Source organism: Opisthocomus hoazin, chromosome 1, assembly GCF_030867145.1.
Source record: "Opisthocomus hoazin isolate bOpiHoa1 chromosome 1, bOpiHoa1.hap1, whole genome shotgun sequence".
NCBI classification, from domain to species: domain Eukaryota; kingdom Metazoa; phylum Chordata; class Aves; order Opisthocomiformes; family Opisthocomidae; genus Opisthocomus; species Opisthocomus hoazin.
This window is the reverse complement of record NC_134414.1, coordinates 35,652,040-35,677,805: the sequence shown is the minus strand read 5'-3', so window position 1 is coordinate 35,677,805 and position 25,766 is coordinate 35,652,040. Positions and strand designations below refer to the sequence as shown.

The 25,766-nt window shown below is 45.9% G+C and overlaps 1 protein-coding gene across 1 annotated transcript; it reads right to left on the bottom strand.

The window, feature by feature from the left end:
- Positions 1-1,574: 1,574 nt before the first annotated feature.
- On the bottom strand, positions 1,575-24,721 carry RUBCNL (rubicon like autophagy enhancer). The gene is made up of 16 exons (XM_075422077.1): positions 24,635-24,721; positions 24,199-24,308; positions 22,045-22,153; positions 19,035-19,703; positions 14,252-14,337; positions 10,585-10,792; positions 9,597-9,701; positions 8,270-8,312; positions 7,786-7,918; positions 7,250-7,395; positions 6,390-6,454; positions 5,082-5,320; positions 4,219-4,280; positions 2,814-2,967; positions 2,600-2,690; positions 1,575-2,097 (listed from the first exon to the last, which is right to left on the bottom strand). Exons 2-16 carry the CDS (start codon positions 24,268-24,270, stop codon positions 1,985-1,987), a joined length of 2,295 nt encoding a protein of 764 aa, XP_075278192.1. The 5' UTR covers positions 24,271-24,308; positions 24,635-24,721; the 3' UTR covers positions 1,575-1,984.
- Positions 24,722-25,766: the final 1,045 nt, after the last annotated feature.

The following is a 25,766-nucleotide window of genomic DNA, read 5'->3' as shown; positions in this document are numbered from 1 at the left end:
TAATCTTACTTCTGAGCAGTAAGTAGGTAGGCTGTTTTCGACCACAGAAAAAATAGCCAAGTGGAAGAGTTTAGTGAGCTTACTAGCTGAGCATTAGCGTGGAGGTGAACTTACACAGACTCTGGTTACAGACAGCTGATCTTTTCCTTGCTAAAAGCCAGAGCGAGAGGAAGAACAAAGCACAAAATGAGAACAACAAATTCCAGATATTAAGAGCATCCCATTGGAAAGAGGGCAGCTTTGGTACACGCTTTCAAATTCTGGGGTTTCTCTGCTCATCGGTACTTCGTGTGTGGCACAAAGAGAAGAATTGTTTTACAGGTTGAAGCAGCTGCTCTGGGTTTCTGATGGCACAAACTGCTTCCTCAGCCAGTTTCATCAGAAGAAACCAACCGGGCTGGCAAAGAAAGCTGCTTTCAACTTCCAGCACTTCCCCTTCAGGCAAGGACTCAGTCTGCAAGGGCGAGGGTGGACTTAAACAGAAGCGTCTCTGCTGCTCGCTCACTGCCTCTCCTCACATTTCTGAGCACTCTGGAAAGAAACTTCTGGAGCGGTGTATGGGGTGGAGGTGGCAAGGTGCTGGCAGTGGGGGGCTGCATGGTGGCCTCTGGGGTGGAGGTGGCAAGGTGCTGGCAGTGGGGGGCTGCATGGTGGCCTCTGGGTGAAGAGGCCAGGACAACCCCACACCAGACACAACTGCTTCCAGCCAGCTCTGATGGACCCCACCGTAGGACACAGCAGAGTGCCTCAGCCAAGATTGTGGTCCCTCCAGGAAAATGCATTTAAGGGCAAAACACCCCATAGGCAGGGGGGTGAGAAACAGCAGTACAAATACCAAGGTCAGTGAAGGAGAGGGAAGAGCTGCTCCAGGCACCAGAGCAGAGATTCCTCTGCAGCCCATGGAAAGGACCCCACTGGAGCACGTGGATACTTCCTGGAGGATCTACATCTCCCAGAGAACCCGTGCAGGGGCAGGTTTATCCGGAAGGACTGCAGCCCACAGGAGGAGCCCACACGGGAGCAAGGGCAGAGTGTGAGGACGAAGGAGCAGCAGAGAGGAACTGTTAGGGACTGACGGCAACCCCCAGCGCCTGCACCACTTGGGGCAGGGAGAAGGTAGAAGAGTTGGGAATGAAGAAGTGAAGCTGAGCCTGGGAAAAAGGCTGTGTGAGGCAGAGGGAAGCTGTTTCGGTTTTTGTCTTTGTTTCTCACCCCTCTACTCAATTACTAATTGGCAATAAATTTACTTTTCCCCAATTTGAGACTGTTTTGCCCATGACAGTAATTAGCGAGTGATCTCCCCGTCTTTAGATCAACCCACAAGCTTTTCCATCATATTTCGTTCCCCTGTCCTGTTGAGTGTGAGAGAGCGGCTGGGTAGGCATCTAGGAGCAGACCAAGGTCAAACCCCACAAGCTGTTGCATACATCTATTTAAAATAAATTTAAAATGCACTGGTTCACATGAAGCATTTGCCAGAACAGAATTTCAGATCAGCAACTGCCTAAAGCTTGCAGAAAAACTTTTTCTATTGTAGAGCTTTTGAGAGGAATGATTTTTTACTTTACCACTTTTTCCCCATTTCCAGAATCCAACACAGGTAAGGATTTCCAACACTCATTTACTATCTATACATTATTTGCAGAATTACAGAGAAGAGTAATTTTTATATGGAAAAGTATAATATTAAAAATCTTACGTAGAATGACAAAACACAGCAACAAAAGGCTGCACACAGAATTAACATCCAGTCTTTCTGTCTTCTGTCACCAGTTAAGATGAAACTCTTCTAGGGTGAGTTTTCAACGATGGTATTGAAGTCTTCTTTTTTTTCCTTTTTTCTTTTCTTTTTCTTTAACCCCCCATAAAGGAGACACACATTAAAAATAGTAATGTCTAAAACAACATTATTTAATTCTTAGTCAGGCACCTGAAGATTTGGCTTTCAGCATCTTCTGAAATCAGGAGTCAGAGGAATCCAGTTTCACAGAGGCACCAGTGATGGAGTTTCTGAGTGCGTCCTCCGAGCTGCGATCCGCAGACATTTGGGGCAGCCTCCAGACTTGAAGCACGCTTTGTGAAAGCAGGTTTTGCACTCTGTTTATACACACAAGCAGTTTAACATTCAGGAAAAAAAACCCCAACAAATTAAAAAAATGAATCAATAGCTGTGTTCCTTGAAGGGTGTTCTGCCTAGTTCACCCAAGTATGAAAGTAAACAGAAGCAGTGCAAGGCTGGGACAAAAACAACCACTGTAATAACTATGACTAAACATTTTGGTGAGGTTCCCAGGATTTACAATGAATGTCGGCAAGATCTGATATAGCAGCAGTATAACACTGTCCCAGGCGCGCGCTCATGCGTAGACCCAAAAAATAGCCTCCCCCTGCAGCCATAATCAAATCCAGGCAAGTCCCTGGTTTTGCTCTCTCAATTCACTGATGCAAGACAGCTGCCACGGGCTACCTGCTATCCACGGTTTTCAAATACACATGCTTTCAATGAAATGAGCTCTTAATGTCTTCCTGAAGTGAGTCTGATCAGTTTTACACACCAACACCCTCCCAAGGAAGAGAGAAATGTTCAGTCGGAACATACCTGTGCACCTCTTGCATTTGGCAATCTGATACGGAAAGAGCAGATCTGCGCTCTGACAGAACTCACAGATAAACCCCTTCGCTTGACAGAGCTGTAAGGACAGCAAAAGAGTTGATTTAGTTTTAATCCAAGAAAATATTATTTGGGAGTGTCAGCAGAGATACTGCATGTGCTAGCAGCTGTGAGGACACCAAGAGTTGTGGCTCCTCCTCACCTCACAACCATCCACGTGGGAGGTGGAGCTCTTCAGAAGGTCTTTAAGAAGGGGCAGTAACTGCCCTCGTTTGATCTTCACCAGATCATCCAGAGAGAAGAGATGCAGCTCCTCTGTCAGATGGCTGGGGACCTGTTCAAATTCCTTCAGTACACTGCAAAGAGGAAAAAAATACCCAAATCATGTTAAAAAAAAAAGTTTTTCAAGTCTATGTGAAGAATCAGCCTCTTTCACTTCTCTAGTCACCCAAGGCAAGTTCATGCTAAAACCTACCTCCCCTCCCATTCTGAGGTCACTTTTAACAAAAATTGGAGGGTTTGGGATTTAGAATAAACTGTCTGCTTTAAATGTGCGTGCCTCGGGCACTGGAGTTGCCATGTGCAGTTATCCCAGCAGTTCTTAAATAATGTGTAAAGGGCTCTCTCCTACCTCAGGAACAGTAGGTAAAATCCCATATCGTATCTAATGCAGTAAGCTATGTGTTTGGGTTTATTTCCTTCAAGGAGAACTTTGCGGGTTTTTATCCTGCGCAGGCCACTACTGGGTGAAACTATGCTTGTAGTGAGTGGGTGAACACTGAAAATATAGCTATTACTTTTAAAACATCACTGATGTAGAAGGTACAGCAAGGTTCCTGAGGCTTATTTCTATAATGGAATCACAGGTGGTTGTGCAGAAAAGAGACATTAAAATATGTTTCTATTAAATTCTGGTGAACAACACGTAATTGATGAGTAAGAGGTCCATGTCAAAGAGGGAACAGAACCAACTTTTAAAGCTTACTTTGTTTATGTCTGTTTTTAAAAAGGTCAGCAACTCTGCAGGGAAGGTTTTATCATTCACATGTCTACCTATTAGTTATGATCATAGTTTGGGTAGGTGAATAACAGAAATCTTTAATTTGCAGCAACAAGCAAAGTCATGTTTTGGTATTTATCACTTCTGGTTACTAATTTCATCTAAGTATCTTTATAAAATAAACTGGATTCAGCATGATGACAGATTTCTGGAAGAAAACAGATGTGTTCCTTGATTGTTTAATTTTTTAAAATTTTTTAAAGACACGTCATCTCAGAGATACACAGAAGTAACTTTGACCTTTTAAGAATAAGTGAGAACCTAAGAGAGACAGACTGGGAAAAAATATACACCTAACAAAAAAATCATTCAACATTTAAAACCAAACGTCTAAGTATGTTACAAGAACAGAAAACTACCACACAAGACCTTTCCTTCACTCAACATTTTCAGTGCAAATAGAGGAAGTTCTGTTATCAGAATTTTCTCTAGAGATCATATTAACTCATTTAAATCTGCACTCAAATGTCCCTAGAGAAGAAGGCTCTATAACCACCTTAGGTACATTTTAACAGGCTATTTTTTCATGCACGATCATGGCCCATACCTTTCACCAAACCTGCAGGTTTTCAAAAGCTTTTTTAAATGAAACAGCTGTTCTTGCGCCTCCTAAAAGACGAAGGGGAAAAACAAAGCAATTTTTAAATGAAAAGCAATTTCAATTATATATTCAGAAGTGAGGAACACCACTATTTGAGTCAGTAACCCTTGTCAGCACATCAAGCCACACCTAGAAATAGGAAGTTCACACTCAGCACAGAATTAAACAAATGAATTTTCTAACACACAAAAGGCCACGGAAGGCAAAGGCTACTTTTATCCACTGACAAGGGAAGCAATTCCTAACGCTACAAAGGGCTCCATGTCAGCACACCAAAGATGCGAGACCCAAACGTGTGTAAGAACAGGTCAGGGTCTCCTCAGCCATGAAGGGAGCGCATGGCAACTTGCAATCCTTGGCAGAGCACCCTTTCTCGAGCTGTGGGAGCTACAGCCCTTACATGAGCCACGAGTGTTTTCCCTAAGGCTCACAAAATTAAGGGGTCATTCAAAACTTCCAGAGCTTTCCAACAGCCCATTGACAAGCAGAGGTAAATATTCACTGCAGGAGCCCAGCTTCCGCCACGAACTAAAACTGGAAACCAATACGGAAATGCCTCCCAAAGACAAGGTGGGAAATGAGACCTCTGCAACAGGTTGGAAACTTCTCCTTCCTCCTATTTTGTCAGAGGGGAGAGAAGGCAAGTCCCAGAAGCGGGGATGGGACAAGTCAGAGAAACCAACTTTGCCTCCTTCCCCCACCCCGACGCAGCAAAGAACAACCTGCCCTGAGGAGTTCTTCCCAAAAGTCTCAGACCCACAAATGCCCAATTAAAAAAAAAAAAAAAACAAAAAACACGCCACACTTACCCTCACCCTGTCCATTTCTTTGCTTTTCGTATAGAGGGCTTTGTTAATACAAGACACATTGAAAACTGGGTGCTGCCATATACTGTCCAGTAGGTGTTTGGAGAAGTTGCACACGTAGTATTTTTTGAAGTCCCACTTCATCAGTATTCGGGCAGGAATGCAAGACTGGGCATAGCTGTGGCAGCAGTCACAAAAGTATTTCCCCAGGTAGTCACAATATCGGAGTCTCCTGATATATTCTGCAAGTAGATAGCAATGAAACTGAATATTTCTAGTATTTATGGGACATAGAACTCGTCTGCATGCATATTCTGTCTAAATAACTCAGATTTACTGAAGTGAGGGGCAATGGATTTTTTTTTTAATTTTTAAGTAGGGGGTTTTATTGTTGTGGTAAACACATCTACAAGGTCTGCATTCCGAATTAGAAGAGAAAGCTTTCCTCATTTCCACATTTGTCAGACTGCACTGATTATATTTATCGCCATGAGATCTTAAGAGAAACCATTGTTGCAAAAAAACAGACAAAAAACCAACCACACAACAAAATACTTCCACCAAATGGAACGACAAGCTGATCTTGGAGTCACATTTGTGTAATACTTTTCAATATGAAGAGGTTTGTGGTTTTTCCCCCAGCTATCTCAGCATCTCAGGTTTGCTCGAGTTAATGTGCCATCACAGATTCTTGATACTTTATAGGACATCACAAATGCTGCTCTTGAAAGCCTTGAAAGCCACTTCAAAGGTTTCTTGGGTAAGGTCTGGTTGTCAGACCTGCAAATCATCATGCTTCCAAGCAGTTCTCACAAAGCATCACAAATACTCTTCAAACACAAGCAGGATTTTGTGATCAAGATTTAAAGAAAAAAAAAACCAAACAAAACAAAACAGCAAAACCACACATTCCATAAGCTTAGAGACTTTTCGAAATGTGTAAACTGGCACAGAGAAAGAATTACTGAAAGAAACCATGAACTACTGGAAAATGTAAAACCAGCACTTCCCAGCCTGAAGGCATGATTTTTAATAGCTTTTCCTGTTTTGTTGTTGACAGTCATTAATTTTTACCGTGTATGAAAAAGACATCTGTTAAGCATTGTATTCTGTCTGCAACAAGAAATTCCAGGCAGTCGTAGGATCCCACTGCCTGTTTTATTATTGCAGGCAAATCCAACAATGAGACTTTTCCTTCTAGCTCAGACAGATGTACCACAATTGTAAAACTGTGTTGGTGAAGACTGTAGCCTGATTGCCAGTTACGGATTTTTTTTTTTTTCCTTCTTCCTCCTTTTTGGTAACACTTACTGCTTTCTATTGGGGTTCCACAACCAACACACGTGAAGTTCTGGGCAGCCACCGCCGCATCTCTCCTGCATACAGAGGCAAACAGTTACACAGTTTAGATAACGTTGTCCCGAAGTGTAAGAGAGCTACACTAGCACCAGTGGTTATTTCCAAACAGGGAGCTGCCTTCTACTGCCCCACATGAAGAAGGGGGTTCTGGAAGAAGATGCAGGTTACTATTTTAGCCAAAGTCTCTAAGCTATTCTGTGGAGAATGTAACATCAACTAACACTTCTAAAGAAGGCTTGCTGAAAGAATTTAAATTCTTCCCATTTGTTAAGATGGCACCAATTAAAAAAAAAAAAAAATCCACATCTGCAACTGGAAAAGTAACTAGGCCTGCAGCACCACAGGAATTAGCCAGCCTGCCTACTTTGTGCACTTAACAACACTTTATGCAGAGAGAGACTGTGGTTTCCCCAAACATGACCTGTTTTCTCCTCCCTTTCTGAAAATCTACCACCCATAAAATATCAGCAGGGAAGTGGGGAAACTCTTTAAAACTATTCTCCAGGTAGCCTCACAAAGTGGAATTTTTAGGATTCCAGGTAAGCACTCTGCCACCGCAACACCAAACAATATGTGTATCGCCACAAGTAAAAGCACACCTGCCACGTGAATCAGGACATGCTAACACAGGGAAAAAGCTGCCAGCAGCTTTCTCGCAAAGCCGGTGACAGATGCTGCAGAAGGCTGCACCACACACTAGCTCCAGCCTCAGGTTCTGTTAAATCACCCAGGATCCTTCCATCAACTTCAACAGGTTTTAGACAAGCCTCCACGCCGTACCGAACGACAATGCTCAGGTCCCTTAGACTTACTTGACTGAAGGGTGAATATTAAATATAATCTGCGATCTTGGTGGGGCCCAGCCAGAAGATCCTCTTAATTTGGTTATGAACTTTATTTCCTCAGCCAGACTCAAACTGGACTCAAGCTCTCTTGGAATCTCTTCTTCCAGCACAGACTATTGGGAAAGACAAACCCATGAACAGCCCATCAGCAGGACGTATGCGAAATGCTACAAAGCACCTCTCTTTATACTCTAGGATGCGAAAGTTCAGTTTTCACCTGCATGTAGCCCCCCCCCTCAGTTAAACCCCCTCGTATCAAGTCCCAGAAGAAAGAACATCCTGTTTGTTCAGAACTGCACATCTTAAATGTGCTGAAAATTGCTGAACAGAGAAGAAATTTTCTGAAAAGTTATCTAAAGTGAACTAATAAACTGTAAGTACTTGTCTGTATGTTTTTTTCTAAATGCAGCTTCCCCCTTTCGCTAACAGTGAAGCAGCTGCAGTGAGACAATGATTATTTGGGGAACCAAATAAAGAGGCCGCTGTTTTCGGCTCAGACTCACTCTCTGCTTAGATGAGCTCAGGCAAGCAGACAGTTGAACTGCAGAATCTGTCTGCAACCAGCGCTTTCTGAAAGCTCTGCACAACTCCTGGGCTGTTGCTTCAGCAGAATTGCTGCCTGGTTCAAAAGACGATCTGAAAGTTAAGCAACACAGACAGTGAAAAATAGCAGCACGGCATCAGCAGCTCTGCTGCCTCTTCTGCATCCCTGAAAAAGTTTTTTCCCATCCCCTTGCTTTGATACACCCAGGGCCTCGCAAACCCAGGGCTACTACCCTCCAGCGAGACTCCGGGACCAGAGAAACGCTCTGCTAAGCCAAGCGCCACAGACGTTTGCTGCCAAGCAGCATTCCTTCCCCTTCCTGAGGAGGACCAAATTTACCACTCCCACACTTTTCCCCGCCCCAGCTGCCAGAGTCACCAGAGAGCTGGTCCAGCAGAAAAGGCAGTGCCACCGGGCTATTACAGTAAGATACAGAGCATTACCTTTCATCTGGGGCAGCAGACAGATTTTCAAGGTCTTCAAGTTCTGCGGTAAAGGAGAAAATGTTATCAAGCCATCTAAGACACAAAGCTTCTGTTACTCACCACTGTTTTAAATCTACCTTCTGCGCTACCACGGTGTCAGTTTCAAATATATTCATCTTTACAACACCCTTGCTGGATGTGGGAAATAACCTCAGCCCTGCCTGTAGAACAGGCATAAGCAGTCTCATCTCCTCTGCAGATCTCTGACATCCGCTGATGAAGAGCAGTCCCTAGCAGCGATGCATCACACCACCACCACCAGCCTCCCTTCAAGAGCAGGAGAATCGGTAAGGGGAGACTAAGCGCCTGCTAGTCCAGGTCCAGCCAGAAGGCACTAGACTTAAATAACAATACACAGAACCAACGGAGTGCACGTGAATTTTTTCGGACACTAGCAGATATTTGGAGACACCGATCACAAATGTGCCAGCTAATGCTATAAATAAGTTAGTAACCGGTGAGATGAATGGAATTAAAGCACACACTTCCTCATTATGTTCATACAGTCAAAATACGCTTATGCAGACAAGGTGTCCACATTGGTAGCATTAGTTTTGGCCATGCATATTGTTCTCAAGACAAATGCTTCCCCATTCATATGTGTCAGAACAACTCTTGGTCCTAGAAAAGCAGTTTTGAGAGCTAGTTCTTCATTCTTACATTAGGGAAAGAGGAGGTGAAAAATAAGTCAATCTCTAAAACCAAAGGGAGCAATAAAAAAAGCATTTGTTAACAGGAAAAAATAAGAGAGAGGTTAAATGTTGCTCAGGGTACTTTCAATGGTTTCTGTTTCTGTATATGTGAAAACCAGAAGGTAACCAAAGAAACTCAGGATGTCCTGAAGCGAAGCAGGGCATTGGTGACTATAACGGGACAGAGATATTTTGCTCTAGTACTGAAGCAGAGCGACAGCTGCCTAAAACCTAATCAACTTCTTTAATTACAAAATGATCATGTCCTAAATTCTCTTGAACAATGCTGCTATAGTTGGCTGAGGTTGTGCCAGTTTCACACTTTGCTCACCCACATTCATTTGCTTTAATCCTTAGACATAATTTCAGTCCCTCAAACCAGCAAAGATATTCTTTTGTAGAAAGGAAATCCCGCACCAGTGTGGTATTTCTGCATGTGTTCTAATAAGGAGTCATGCATACATCTTTTCTTCTGTTTTCTCATGTTATTTCTCCTGCAATAACGCCTACTAAGTCAACAGATTTTCCAAACAATGCAATAGATTCATCTGAACAATGAAACTGTTTCTGTAGTTATAATTTTCAGGTCTCACCAATAATTACATATTCATCCTCTGAGTCACTGTGGCAACGAAATCTGGTAACCTCATGATGTGACAGTAGATGCACTGGGGAGCCGACAGGCAGCAGAGCACAGCCTGTCCGGAACAAAGACAACAACCAGTTAAACTTTCCCAGCATTTATAGAGTAGCTGCAATTATATTTATATTTTTCTTTGCTTACCAAAACTTTTGCACACAGCCTGTATTTACAGAGCTATTTTATTTATTTATTTTTATACAGACACCGAAAGCCATTTCTTGGGAGTCTGTTATACAGCATGTCCCTCAGTTTCTTAGGAAGCGGCTTCTAGAGACTAAAGCAAGAGGTTTTATATTATCAGTCGTCTCTCCCCTTCTCAGGTGCAAGCACACCATCCAGTTTTTGCCACAGGTTAGGTCATTTAGACTTCAGACTTCCATCCCTAAGATCCACATTACTCAAGAGACTAAAATCTACTTAAACACGCCTGTGCTGACTCAAGCATTATAGTGCCAGGAGCATTTCTTCTCTTGCCTCAAACTACATGTGAATGAACACTCTTGGCAGTTTCACTCAAATCAGCTGCATGGCCTGATCTGCACACTGCAGAAGTAAACACAGACGGAAGGAGCCAGGCTTCAGATCTCGCAAAAAAGAATGCAAGCAGAGAAAAAAAATGGCCAGCGACAAGCATGCTTTATGGAGAGCTGTGCTTGACATGTGGCATTTCAACCTCACATTTCCTTTTACATGTTAAAATATAAATAAATAATTGTAATAAATAAACCACAGATGTGAGTATTCAAAAGGAAGAATTTGACCCACAGGGAATACCCTTGTGGCATAATGATCCTCAGGGAACACAGCTCTTGAGACTCAAGGAAGATTAACAGAGAATTTCATTCCAAGCAATGCCCAAATTCATTTAGTATTTTCCTGCATGAAAATCAACAGCAAAGGCTGTCAGAAAAGTCTGCATTACAGACTAAGTAACTTGCCTTCATAACCACTGTCTGAAGAGGCAACGGAAGAATCACACTTCTTCACTCCAGGGTAAGAAGATAACTCCGAATCGGTGTGATAGCTGCCATCTGATCCACTTGTTTCCTCCACAGCCCACGACTCTGCTTGCTGGCTCAAGATATTACATTTCATTTTTTCTAGTGATGCTATAATCATATCTGCAACAAAAAAGTGCGCGTTTTCCTGGACACAAGATTGGAACACTCATTAGTACACAGCTTATCTGATATTTTCTTAAGATGACAGGAAATCTGTAATTTTTCCCCAAACTTTTTTCAACTCAAGAAATGAAAATGTAAGGCGCTCTCACCTTTCATTTAAGCACCAAAAAAAGAAAAACAAACCCAAGGGCAATTCGGAGACAACATGCAAAAGGCAACTGCCCAGATAATTGTCTCACCCTTGATTAAAACATACAATTACTTTTATCTTACCCATCTATTAAACAAAAAGAAACTTGATTACATGCCTAATTGATGAATATGCATGCATTTTAGGCACGTAGCCTTCCAGTTACACTGCGTTATTTAGTATGCAAGTGTGAATCCATGTCATCAGATTTAATTTCCAGCCAGTGTGTGCAAGCAGTTTTGCATGCATGTAACACGGCTGGGGCCAGAAGCGGCAGGTTTCGAAGGGATTGCAGATCTTCAGGAGGTGGGTAGCGCAGCAGCCAGTAAAACCCTTTCACATGTTAAGAGACAAGGCAGTGAAGCAGGGAATAGGCAGTGAGATAGCTTACACTGTCAACTCAATGCCGCATAGAAAGTCTGAGATAAGCTTAAGTGGGAACCTAGCTCCCCTGGGGTTCACACTGCCCTAAATAAAAGGCAGCTGTTTCAAAGCCTCACCGTGGCATTTCGCTGCCAGACAAACCCTCACCACCTTGCCTGCCCAGGTCATTCATTCTCTGGGAAAAGGGAATTTGTAAAGCCACCTCCGGCACCACTGAAGACATCCAGACAAGGCGGGGGCTTCGTGCCCCAATGTCACTGCTGTATCCCTCACCTCCTGTGGTCTAGCAGAGCATCCCACCAGCCCCACCTGGGCTCCCGCTGCTGGCCTGCGCACAGCATCCCAGCCCAGGCTCTGCTCCAAAGTGGATGCATCATGGACACACAGGTACATTCAAGTGCATGGATGGAAACCCAGAGATGCCCAGGATACTCTCCTGCTTTCCCCTCAACCGCATGTGTTTGCATTGTGCAAACCTAAACCTCAGTCTAAAAAACCATGGCAGTATCTAAAGATAGAAATTCTGAGTGCAGAATAATTAAAGATCTTCTAAAGTGGCTTATGCTCGGCAAACTGTACCACTCGATGACAGTATTCATGACATCCTCTACAACTTGTACAGGAAGCATGAAAGACAGACATCAGTGTTTAGAAACAGCAAAATCTGAAGGAGCACAATAGACATCGCTGCTTTCTTACTGTCTGCAGCCAAATGCATTTAGAAGAGATTTATCTCAACATTAGTGAGAGCCCTCAAGTCCATGGGGGTGTTTGAAGAGACTTTGTTATCTTGTCCCCTGACACTGATTAACATCACTTGCTTGGTGCACATTTTCTCCAGAGACAACTTCCAGTGAACTTCAGGACACACCATTCGCAAACGAAAGAATGAAACCGCCTTTTTCCTTTTGGGAGATGAAGCCATCTCCTACTCTGAAGCTTCAAAAAGCCTGTGCGGCACTGGTTAACCCCAAGTGAGTGGCAGAGCACAGTGTATCAGCATGTCCTGCTGATGAAAGCAATTACGGGCGTAACCCAGAGCTGCGTTGCAGAAAGGTTACGGGGACAGACTCTTTTCAGTGGTGTCCAGCGACAGGACAAGGGGCAATGGGCACAAACTGAAGCACAGGAAGTTCCATCTGAACACGAGGAAGAACTTCCCTCTGAGGGTGATGGAGCACTGGAACAGGCTGCCCAGGGAGGTTGTAGAGTCTCCTTCTCTGGAGATATTCAAGAACCACCTGGACAAGGTCCTGTGCAGCTTGCTCTAGGTGATTCTGCTTCAGCAGGGGGGTTGGACTAGATGACCCACAGAGGTCCATTCCAACCCCAAACATTCTGTGATTCTGTGATTGGTGGAAAAGGCTACAGGCACTGCTGTACTTCAGCATGAATATCAGCTTTCAGCTCTGCCTCTTGATAGTCTGTCACCCTAAGGAGCAGTCCCAACTCAGCTGTGACACACCAACCTTCTTCTCATTTCTCTTCCCTCCTACTCGCCCAGTGGAAAGTCCCCCTCAATCATCTGGCCCATTTCCTTCCTGGCACACGACTACTACAACTCTCACACTTGCTGACGTGTAGTTTTCAGTCTCCTAAATTTCAAAAAGGTTATTACACAACCTAAAAATGCTCTGGTTTTTTTGCTTGGGTTTAGTTTAGTGTTTTTAAAGGCAGCCTCAGTCATAATGGACTGAACTTCTGATATCTTTTAACCTGTAATCACATCAGTCCCTAACCATCTGCACAGCAGAAGCGGCTGATGTGATCTTGCCTCACTCAACAGTTCTCAGATTGTGGTTTCTAATCCAGATATCTACTCACTGGTCTCCTGGTGATGGAAAGCAAATTACCTTGCTTTTGGTTCCCACATTACAGAGGAAGAAACATCATCTCCTTTCGGAAACGCCTCTCTCACAAAGCAACATGAAAAGCTAGTTCACAAGTTTGTTCGGTTTTGGTGTGTGATTTGTTGGGTGGTTTTTTCCTGTTGCTGGTTGGTTGGTTGTTAAATGCACCATAGGGATACTAAGAGCTTCAAATCAAATGCAGAGCTTGCCACTCCAATAAAACCAGTGCTGTGCACAAAAAATGGCCCAGGATATGGGACCACATGCACATCAACTGTGCAGGCAAAAACCCTGCTTTTCTAGGCACATTTTTAAAGTTCTTTTGCACTAAATTCTACTCATTGCAGTAACTAACTATAACATTAACCCCTCTTCCAACTGTTACAAAAGATTAAGACTTAGGACACAGTTATGTGCATCAGCATCATCTTCTCACCTTTATCTCTGTTTAACAGGCTCAAACGGGCTGCCTGTCTGGCAACACACCATTTGGCCCCCTTACACAAATTAGAAACCATGAGAAACTGCTTAAATTACTGCAGATGTTACAGTTACTGTGCTTGTTATCCACATTCTAATTCTTTTACAGCAATCTCACATTCATCTTAAACACAAACAAAATCCCTCAATCCCTCCCTATCTCCTGATAGTAAAAGCACAAGGTAAATCCCACCCATATGCATATAGCTGCAAACAACTCCATACAACATATTCTACTGTAACTTTAAAAATGGCCACAATAATCTTAAAGTTTGGTGTCCAGGAACACGTGGGGAAATTATGGAATGAAAAGTAGAGATGTATAATGTTCTAAAATATTTCCATTATTTTAAAATGATTTAAAAAATTAATGTATTAAGAGTAAAACTAAAATAAGAAATGAGCATTTCAGGTTTGTAGGTTCACCCACAGAGGGCAAGAAGAGGGAAAATACAGTATTTGTATATATTAGACCATCTACCATAAAGTTCTGTTATTGAGAAATGCCTCCGGTCATTTCATTTCACCACTACAAAAATGGAAAAAACATTACGACAATAGTCCTTGTTGTCCTCACCTTCTCCACATCTTCTGGAAGTATGCAGATGTCCTGCAACGAACGATTCAAGGGTACAGCACTTATGTTCAAAGGAGAAGTAGAACCTGTAGGTACAACAAGAACTTTATGAGTTACTTCTTTCTCTGCAGCTCCCACAATGTGTACAGGGATTTCCTTTCCCAAAACTGACCACCGCTGGGGTTGGAAGCTGTGGTGGAAGTTTAGGAGAAGAAGAGAGAAATAGGAGGAACAAGCTGGCATTTGAACTACCGTGGCAACCTGAAGCATAAGTGTCAACTACCAGGGAAACAGAGTTGTAAATGCCATGCGGTGACAGCAGCGCTGCGCTCCCAGCACCAGTCCCCCTCCCAGCTACGGCCCGAGCTGCTGGGGACAGCCAGGGCCAGAACCTCACGCTGGGATTACAGTGATGCTCTGCAGCTGGCGACACAGCCAGCCAGCGCTGCTCTCCACTCCTTCACAACAGCCGGAAGAAAAAGAAATCTCGCTGCTGTCTGGGGCACGCAGAGATATGCAGCAGCCTTAAATGATTCCCTGAATCGCTGCTGGTGTCGTGTGACTACAGCAAGTTTGGAAAAAGCTTTGCCGTGATGTTTCCATACCTCCAGGAAATCTCCCTCCTGTATCCAAACGCAACCCACACCGCACGGTAACGCACACAGCTGGAGCGGACGCACCAGCCCCGGTACTCCCTACTTCCCAGAACAGCAGCTCTGTTCTCCTGGCATTCGCTGCCACGTATGATGAGCACACGAAACAAAACTCATCTCTTTTTCCCATTAAGAACTTTTCATAACGCAGCAGAGCACACGTGGTTTTCTATAGATGTATGCTGTACCTTAGATTGCTTTTTATATATAAATATATATACATAGTCACAATCTTCTTCCCCAGAGAACTGAAGGTGGGAGATCGCGCCCTCATGTTTTGTTTTCACAACATTCACAACCACTGCTACAAGAATGGAATGATGATGAAGATTATATATAATGTCCATGGATGCACACGCTAATAAGATACGGAAGGAAATGACTCCTGTTTTTTTACACTGACTGGTGTTTGTTTACTGCCTCATCTTTGACCTCATAACCAAGCAATTTCTCTGTTTCACTGTGGTGATGTTTACAGGATAAAACAGACCCTACCGAAATTCTACCACCACACATGCCATTTAAAGCTGCTGCTGATAACATGGCTTAATCAAAAGCTCTTTGTAAAAAAAAAAAAAAAAACACAAATGTAGTGGTGGCAAATTTTTAAGAGTCACAGAAAGGATAAGAAGGTTTCACAAAATACGATAATAATTTATGAGAATTTTTCTCCAGCTAAAGGGCACTCTCAGGCCTAATTTAGATTCTTTACATTGCATTATTTACAGAAACGATGTTACGCTGCCCTGCGCGTCAGTGACATCAGGCTGCAAAGTCAATACTGCGCTCGAGCGTAGCGAGACAGACATAGTGTTTTTGTACACAATTATTAATACCTCTATTGTGTATACCATGGAGGACAAATGGAAAGGCTGATGATCTGACTTATCAGAACAGATTTAATCACCTAATTATGTTATTTTCATGCCTATCTGATGATTCATCTTACTGGATAAGCAGTGTGAGGGGAGCACAGGCAAGCGCTAAACGCTCTACAGCTTGGTAAAAGCCTACATTCTCATCAGGTAAGACAACAAACATCACTCTCTGAACCAAAAATAATAAGAAATAAGGAAATGGGAAAATTATTCCTTTCTCTTTAAAATACAAGACGCAATTCATCTTAAACATCAGTTGAAATCTAACAGGAGCTTTCTCTTTTGCTTACCTCTTGCATCCCACTTGCAACTTTAAGTGAAATGAATGTCAAGTGGGAAGGAGCACGGGGAAGGAGCCCAGCGCACCCAGCAATGGGACACAGCTCTGGGTCTAACGCAAAACACAAATCTGGCTGCCCTCCTGCTCCTGAGCACCACTGCCTGGAAGCTGCTGGGGCTGGGGAAAGAGCCCTCAAGGGCCACAGAGGACATGATGACCTTGATGCACCACAGGGCTTAAAAGCAAGAACAAGCCTCGCAAACTGCCAGTGATACACCAGCCACAACAAAGCACCCAGAAAACACCAAATTCAGACAAAGGCTCGTCATTAACAATGATGGAGCCTTTCCAGAAGGTTGTGCGATGCCACTGGAAAATGGTGCTTAAAAGCATGAACAAGACCTAACAGGAGTCTCACAGGACCAACAGAAAATCCTACTGAAAAAAATTGTTATATCCCACTGAAAAAAATTGTTTATGCTGATTTAAGTCATCTTACGTCATTTTCTTACGTCTGCTGCATCCTTCACCAATTCTCCTGTGAGAAACACGAGTGAGAAACCACCACCTCTGAGACAGCAATGGAAAGGACAGCAAGTCAGGAGATGCTCTTGTGTAACTCCTGCCTTCAAATTAGTCATCTTATTTCTTCTTTTTCGGTTTGCCATTTGCTTTTCCCATCCTCATAGTCCTGCACAAGGCAGGGGAGAATGAGACCTTGCTCCCCCCACCCCAGGCTACCCAGCGGCAAGTTAAATGGCTGGAGGCAACAAGGAACGATGAAATGCAGAAATTTTCCCTTTGTCCAGAACAGACCAAAGTCTAACGCAGCCATAGCCCACCACTCTGCGCAGTGTCTGAAAGCATCCCAGCTCCCATGAGAAGTATTTGTTAGTAAAACCAAGGATGCTACTTCTTCAGTTGCCTGGCGGCCACGTTCCTCCATTTGCTTTCTGGAGAGCCGGCAGCGTTACTGACCCAATGCAAGCTCGTGACGCATCTGACTCGTGCCAGAAGATCAAGTCACGCACAATTTACTTGTTCTTACACACGTGCCTCGCGGTCCACACGACGTGGAGAGCCCGGGCTGTATTTTCCAGCCCCGGCTACCCAAACCTGCACGACCGGCCCCAACCACTGCCTCTGGCTTCCTTCTCCCTGCTGGGCACCTCTCGCACATGCTGGGGCCAACACAACACCCAGCAGAGGGAAACAACCGTAACCGTCGCCATACTAACTGCTGACGTCGTCCTGCCCCAGATGACAAGGTCATTACTCTTAAGAGTCCAGCGGAGGGCTGCGAGGATGATGAGGGGACTGGAGCATCTCTCCTATGAGGAAAGGCTGAGGGAGCTGGGCTTGTTCAGCCTGAAGAAGAGAAGGCTGCGAGGGGACCTTATAAATGCTCATACATATCTCAAGGGTGGGTGTCAGGAGGATGGGGCCAGACTCTTTTCAGTGGTGCCCAGCGACAGGACAAGGGGCAACGGACACAAACTGAAGCAGAGGAAGTTCCACCTGAACATGAGGAAGAACTTCTTCCCTCTGAGGGTGACGGAGCACTGGAACAGGCTGCTCAGGGAGGTTGTGGAGTCTCCTTCTCTGGAGATATTCAAGACCCGCCTGGACAAGGTCCTGTGCAGCCTGCTGTAGGTGACCCTGCTTCGGCAGGAGGGTTGGACCAGATGACCCACAGAGGTCCATTCCAACCCTAAACATTCTGTGATTCTTAAAAGCTCCCGGTCCCACAACAGCACATGCCTATCTGAGATCTCGCTGCCGACTCGGAGGAGCTCTGGGTGGATAGCTAGGGAGGACCAGAGCTTGGAAGTAGAGCTCCATGGAGAGTCACCACTAGGACTACTATTGACCATAGGGAGAAAAAAAATACAGCCGCCTTTGCCGTTGTATTTATAATGCAAAAGCAGGCTGAGTGCTCCAATTTGCCTTCATTTCCAGTAGAAAAATCAGGTCTCAGTTGCACCATCTTTCTAGGGCTCAATATAGGAATAAGCTCTCAGATACCGGTAACACCCTTTATAAATAAAAGTGCTTAAACTCGCTGTAGCCAAGGCTGTCCACATCGATGTCAGGTATCAAACACGAGGGGATTCCGCTGTCCCAGCCAAGGGGCAGGGGCCTGGGAAGGTCAGAGAGCGTCGCGAGGAGGCCAGGCCGGCCATCTGGTGGGCATGGCACCCAGTGCCCCAACCGACCAGGTCCCTGCCTACGGGTCTGCGCTGCCCCCAGCCCCCTGCCACGGCAGGAACAGGAGGCACCCAGTGCGAGCCGCCCTCAGCCGGCATCCCTCCGCGAACAACGCGTGGGACATCTGAAGCCCATGAGGGGTAAAAAGATCCTGATCTGTATTAGAAAGGGCTATGTGTCTCTAAGATGGCAGATGTGCTTGGAAAAGGGAAGAGGAAAAACAGTCCAGCTCTGGCACAACCTGATTTAGTCAGAACAAGAATGGATGTTGACACCATGCCCCCAAAACACTCAGAACTGAAGGACTCCCTCTCCTCCAGCCCACGTCAAACGCAAGGAGACATCCCAGGGAGCCTGCAAACCCAAGGAATCTCTACCAAATGCCCAGATCCACGCCACCTGCTTTCGGGAGGAGGCTAACGGCGAAGACTGAACAGTGGAAGTCTCATCCAATGGATGCTCTCCACTGACCACAGCTCAGCGATTTTTACATTTTACCAAAGGGTGCGTATTACAGAAGCATTTACGTGTCCCGAGACAGAAGACTGCCAGACGCCAGAGTGTCTCCCATTTCACCGAGTCCAACCCTCTGGTTCACCTTCATTCTGAAGCTTTCTCTTTCTCCCCTCACCCGTATTTCAAAGGATGGCGGTTGCGTAGGCATTTGTCATCACCATAAACAAGGGAGGGGACATATCACCTTCCATTACAGTCATCTTTCCTAGCACAGAAATCTTAAAACAAAAACGGATCTGTGAAGTTACCTGTTCGATTGACTGCCTCTGCTTGAGAACGTCCACTGGGAGAATTGCTGTCACTGACACTGACGGGCGCAGGCTCCAACGCATCAGGGTACTTCAACAGCTCTGCTGGCTTACCAGCAGTTGAATCGGGAAGAAACCTCGTGAAAGCCAAGTCTTGTTCGGGAGGGGTAGAACGTTCTTTTCCAGAACACAGAACAGCCGATGTGATAGTGCCTCCTGTTAACGTCACCTGGGTAAAGCAGTCCCGCTTCAGCGGGGAGACGTCCGAAAGAGAGAAACCATTCAAGGAGGAAGCAGCAGGATCCCGGTCAGAGTAACGGGGACAAAAGAAAGTATCCAGCGAAGGTTCAGAGGAATCGCAGCCCGTGTTGTCCCAGCATGCCCGGTGCCTTGTAAACCGAATGTCTGTTTGTGTACAGGCAGCACTGCGATGTGCAGAATCGCTGTCGCTGTCGTCATGGCTATCCCCGTCACTGCTTTCTTCCCACTGTTCCACATCACTGTCCAGATGTTCAGCTCCCTGCATCGTGGTCTGCTCCGGCACCAAAGGGGGCTTCAAACCAGATGCATTTAAAACAGACATGAGAATGTCTTTGATAGCTTCAGCACTGTCTGGGTATGATCCAAAAATTCCAGCATGTCCAATCACTGCTGGCCTCAAGTATTCGTCTGTTTAGAAAAGGGAAGAAACCGAAAAGTTAGGAAACAATCCTAAAAAAACGTTAGTTTACAACACGAATAAAATGCACATTATTTTTGCCACGGGTGAGAAGACGGGAAAGAGCTGCATTCAAACACCACTCTGCTGCCTCTTCCTGCAAGAAAGCTCTTGCTTTCTACAGTCACAAATCAATTCTGTCATTGATAACGCTAGGTAATAAACCAACAGTAAAGTATACTGCTGCTAGCCAAACAAAATTAGTTGGACTTTAACAGTGACTGATTGTCAGCATGCTCAAAAACATCATTATTCTACAAGACTGGATGAGGTGCATTTATTGGTACAGGTATGGGTTCTTTTGCCAGTAAAAGAGAAGGTCACATTACAGCAAGGCATACAGAGTATCAATACAGCAGGAAGAAAAAAAAAATTATACAGTTAGAAATAAAAGGTCACATGCTTGCATGTTTCAGCTCAGTGGGACACTCCTCCTCATGTGGAAAAGGCTAAAATAACGTTTAGTCCATTATTCATAAGGGTGGCAACATTCACGTGAACTCATAAAGAAAATTAGCTCTGTCACAGCGAGTTCATTATAATGCCTCTGAAGTACTGCGTGCCAAGGTCCTGCATGATCCACTGCAGAACTGGAGTTCAACAGAGAATGGAAAAAACTGCTTTTAGTGACGAACGTGGCAACATTAGCATCACGTAGAAGTGCGTACTGCAACAAGTAGCCATTCAAGAACTGAAATCCTGTACCTTGAACAAAAAGCCTCACAGGAACTGCCATAACCAAAGCAATGGAGAGATTAGACATAAGGTCTATGTTCCAGGAGAAACTATGATCACAGAACCAGATCACAACAATGAAGTTAACAACTGTCTCCTTTGGGGAAGATAAGTCGGTCGTAAAATTCTAAGAATAGATACAATCAAGACAACTCATTTCCAGGACAAAGAACTCTTAGGACCACAAGGAATGTTAAACATTGCTGGTGAAAAAAGTGGCAAATCTTGCAGACTACAGACTTTGCCCAGGGATTGCTCTCCTTGGACATATCTCAACGGAAAACAGTAAATCTCCACGAACCACTCACCTGGAAGCCAGAATGCACTCAAACCGCACGATAAGAAAGTTCACTAATGAAGGGATCGGAACCAAAACAAAAACCCCCATGCACTTGGGAAAAGCAAGTCTATAAAGAGAAGTCCTCCTCACCAAGAGGAAGCTGAAAAAAACAGTTATTAAGAACATCATGTAGATGCTATGCTGCAACAGCTGCTAGCAATGCTGTCCTTAGTAAAGCCAGAACAAAATAGCTGAAGAGTTCACCAGTGACTGGGGCTAGGCACCTGCCACTGATCAGGAAAAAACTCTTGCAGAAATAGCAGAACTGCCCTTTTTACTGGCTGCACTTGCAGAAAAACACCTTGCCAACACAGCCAGCCACGGCAATGTAAGAGCAGGAATGGGAAAATTAAATCTAGCCACTTTCAAACAAACATATTTTGATCTTTTCAGGAAAATAGAGCAATTTTGGTAACTATTGACATTTCAATTGCACAGGAGTACCTCCACCCGGGCTGAAAACAGCACCTTTTCTGTGCAAGACAAAACATTTAGTCTTACTGTCTTGAACTCTTCTGTTCTGCTCTCCTACCGCAAAGCCTATCCTGATAGGCTTTCCACCCCCTCTCATCCTTTGTCATCATCTCTACTCCAGCACCGCAGAACATCTCTAGCACTAATCATATAACCATGCTGACTTGCTCTGCTAAATACTTGTTCTTAGTCGATTTCAGAGAAAAAGAGAACAACTTCTAAAAATTTAATTCAGGCTTCCGCATAGCCAAGCCTAGCCCTGCCACTCAAAAAACAGCTGCTAAAAACCCCCCAAACAACCTCCCCCCACACACACACATTTTAAGTTCCTACCAGAAATAAGTTAGTTCCAATTAAAATAAAAAATATCCATTTTCTAACTGATACTCACGTGAGTAATTAAGCTAATCTGTTAAAATCTGAGAAACTATTTCTTGAATGAACAAGGAGTTAACGTGCCAAGAATCATCTGAACGATTCAAGTATTTCATTCTTGAGCACTCAAAATGCCAGCATAAATAAAATGGCGACACTAGCATTTAAAAGGCAAAAAAACCCAAAAAAGTACTTTCAGATTGTATAATATACTTTGATGTTGCCCCACCTCTAAAGCCAATAAGCAAGGTTCCCTCTCCAACCAGACCATACTTCTTTAGGACACGCAAAGATGGATCGATTTTGCTAGCACTACAAGCACCAGCAAAGCTCCCCAGAGGGTGGCAGTTCGGAAGGCATCGGCGTACCTGAGAGAACGGAGATTTGAGGTGTCGGAGCAAGGCAGCTCCTCCTCGCTGAAGGATTTGAAGAATACGCTGACTCGGTGAAATCCACCTTTAGGCTTTTGTGGTTTAACTAGAACAAGAACACACAGGCACAGAATTTGTTTATGAAGCAACAGTACTCTGGTAATGACATCCCCAGTCTCCCAGTCATCCCAGCAGGAAGAACACGGTGCTAAGCCCTGCCCACGGTCACCTAACCACTACCTATACTTCGGGTTGCCTGAAATTCAGTCTCCCCAAAGCACGCACCACCTGAAGAGCGCTGGCGTCTCAACTCTGCGCCTTGCGTTTCGCCCCAGAAGGCAGCTGACCAAAAGAAACTGGCCACGGTAGGCGAATTAAACATACACATAAGGCATATAAGAGAGAAAATGCTGACTCAGATATCTCTATATCTGTCAAAACAACAGCAGTGAAATGGAAAAGAGGTCAAGGAACCACCAACCTGTAGCTGGAAGCACGGACCTGTTTAGATGTACACAAGCTGTGAGGTAAATCTATGAGGCACCTGCTGCACGAGCTGCTTGATCTCCCAGCTGTATCGACCGGGAGCAAGCACGGTCATGCAATTTGACAGGCCTTAGGACCCACGTTTCACGTCAGCTGGCTGGCCCAGCACAAAGCGAGAAGCAGCACAGATAATACTTGACCTGGCACACAGCCCGCCAGTCTAGGCTGACAAAAACTGTGAATGGATTTGAACGGACTGAGCAGGTCCATACCAGGTCAGCATTTCCCTCTGTGAGGCTGTGACGCTTCGATTTGGAATGTGGAACCGAGAGCTGGATTTACCAAATTATTGTCAAAGCAGCATGAGCTGAACCAGGGCAAGCAGGGGGCCAGTTCCAACAGGGGAGTAAGATACCCACAGGACAGAAAAGCAACAGGTCTCCTCCCCAAGCTCACAAATTCCTTGCGAGGGTCACATGTTCGTCTCCCTCTCCACTGCCTCAACTACCTCCCGGACCTGCAGAGCACATCACAGAAACCAGGGAGAGCAAAAGGGGTGCCCTGCTCCTCCAACGAGCGTACCATCGCACGGCACTTCAGCAAGGCGTACCTCGCGCCTTCTCCCTGCTCACAGACGTCAGCGAGATGTCTCCACACGGAAGCGTCCCCAGGACGCCTCTCGCCCTCCCCTGCACCCTGTGACCCCACACACGGAGAAGGGAGCTAACGGGGGTGCTGTCCTCTGTCACCCCGTGTTGACCTCCACGTTCCCCGTGTGGGGCCGCAGGAGAGCGAGGTGATTCAGAGAGCAGATCTAGCCCAGATGCCCTTCAGACTCACGGAAAGCAGAAGAAATTAAAACCCACAAAGAATTTCCCTTTTAACTGAAGAATAACATTTCAGGCCAAAAACAGTACGCCGAATGTCAAATATTTAGTGTTTGATTATGCCAGTGCTTAGAAAAATACTATTTTCAGTATCTGATTATGCTTTCTTTTCGCCCCCCTAGTTTAGAGAAACCGTCGTGTAGGCAGGCTTTATACATATAAATATAATATTATCAATAATCCTGGATAAAGTCGTCTTACAAGAACTCAATTAATTATATTGATTTAAAAAAATCGTGGTTTTTAGTATCAGCAGTGAACTGACTCCACTTCTTCGGATGCAAGCATCATCGCTGCCTGACACCAGGGTGAAGGCAGGTACCTTATCAGTAAGTGCAAATATTAAGAGTGCTAAGTTTCAAGATCTTATCTTTTTTTTTAAACAACCCTCCCATCTCCTAGATCTTATCAGAAGCAACCGGTGTGCTGATAATTCAGATAATAAAAGATTTCCATCTACTTTCATGATGTCACGATTTGGACGGTATCATAGATTGGGGAAAAGCTGCTTTAGTGTTTAATTGTCAAACTAAAAAAAAAATCCCAAACAAGGAAGCAAGCAAAAAGCAACTGAAGAGCGCGTAGAAGGAAACACAACAGAGGTGCATGAGAAGTACAACAAGCTGCCATCACCAACAAAAACCACTGACAGATTGACACTTTCGTAGAATAAATGAGTCAGCCATCTCCCCCCCCCCCAAACATTGGGGCTGTATTACCAAAATTAACTCCGCAGTGAAACCGCGGCGTTTAAAAATACCGACTGCGACCGCGGTACCTTTTTCGCGCGGGAGTGCTGGAAGGCTTCTGCTCCGCTGTAGCTGGCCAGAGCTACCGCATGGACAGACATGATGGGAAAGCTTTCATTTTCCCCTCGTCGTTGAGTACCTGGAAGCAAGAAGGGAAGAACTGCGGCCACCGCCACGCCGCCCACGGCTCCCCCGGGCGTCCCGCAGACCCCCCGCCCAACCCTCCGCGCCGCCTTCGGCCCCCGCCTTGCTCGTCGAGCGGGGCAAACCCCCGCCAACGGACACACCGCGGCTCTGCCCTCCCGGCACGGCGCCCGACAGCTCCGCAGCCCCTGCACCGAGCGCTCAGCCTTGCCCGCCAGCTCCGGCAAGCGGAGAGAGGCACCGAGGCACCCCGCCGCCCCAGCAACCGTGCGCCCTGCGAGGTACCGGCCCACCCGCCCGGCCCCGGCCGTCCAGGCCCACCTGCGGCCGCGGCGCCCGGCTCCTCCCGGTGGGCGAGCTCCCGTCCTCCCCGCCGGGCCGCGGCGCGGCTCCCGCCACCGACCGCGCTGCACCGCCGGCGTCCCCCCAGCCGCCCCCTCTCCGGTTGCGGGGGAGCAGAACCCCGCCCCGGGGCGGGGCTGCCCGGCGGCGTGGGGCATCACGGCCGGCCTCGGGGGCGGGGCTGAGCCGGACCGGGGGCGGGGCTGAGCAGTCCCGGGGGCGGGGCTCCGGCGGCGGGTGCCGGGGCTCGGCGGCGGGGGCGGGGCTTCGGCGGCGGGGGGCGGGGCTTCGGCGGCCCGGCTCGCTGGTAGCTGAAGGCCAGCAGGAAACCAAACCAGACCAAACCAACCCAAAGAACGACAGAGAGCACCGATGGGGGGACCCTGGACTTGTCCAGTTTGGAAGAAAGGAGGCTGAGGGGCTTCTTTGTTGCTCCCTGCAGCTTCCTGAGGAGGGGACGCGGGGAGGGAGGTGCGAGCTCTTCTCCCTGGGATCCAGTGATAGGACGCGTGGGAATGGCTCAAAGCTGTGCCAGGGAAGGTTTAGACTGGACACTGGGAAGCATTTCTTTACCGAGAGGGTGGTCAGACACTGGAACAGGCTTCCTAGAGAGGTGGCCAATGCCCCAAGCCTGTCCGTGGTTAAGAGGCTTTGGACAATGCCCTTAACAACACGCTTTAACCTGGTCAGCCCTGCATTGCCCAGGCAGTTGGACTAGATGATCGTTGTAGGTCCCTTCCGACTGAAACAGTCTATTCTGTCCTGTTCTGAAACCAAACAAAATCAAGACAAGTTAATTGGGAGTGAATGGAGGGTGTTTTCTCAGCCTGGGTGGGCCTGCAGACAAGCATCAAGGATCAGCTGTATCTGAGGATTTGCAACCATCTGGCGGATTAGAAGTGACAAAGATCCATTCTCACTTAGCTTTTAGAAAGGAATTTCGCCATCTGCCAGGCCAGTCTCTGAGTCAGCTGCCCTAGCGGGCTCACAGCTAGTGAGCTGCAGTTCCCAGTAGCCAGTTTGGGCTAAAAATAAAGTGAAGGAACGCTGAGCTGTATTTGTGGAGTTAAAAATTGCTGATTGTCCATAAAATGCAAAAAAATATGTACAG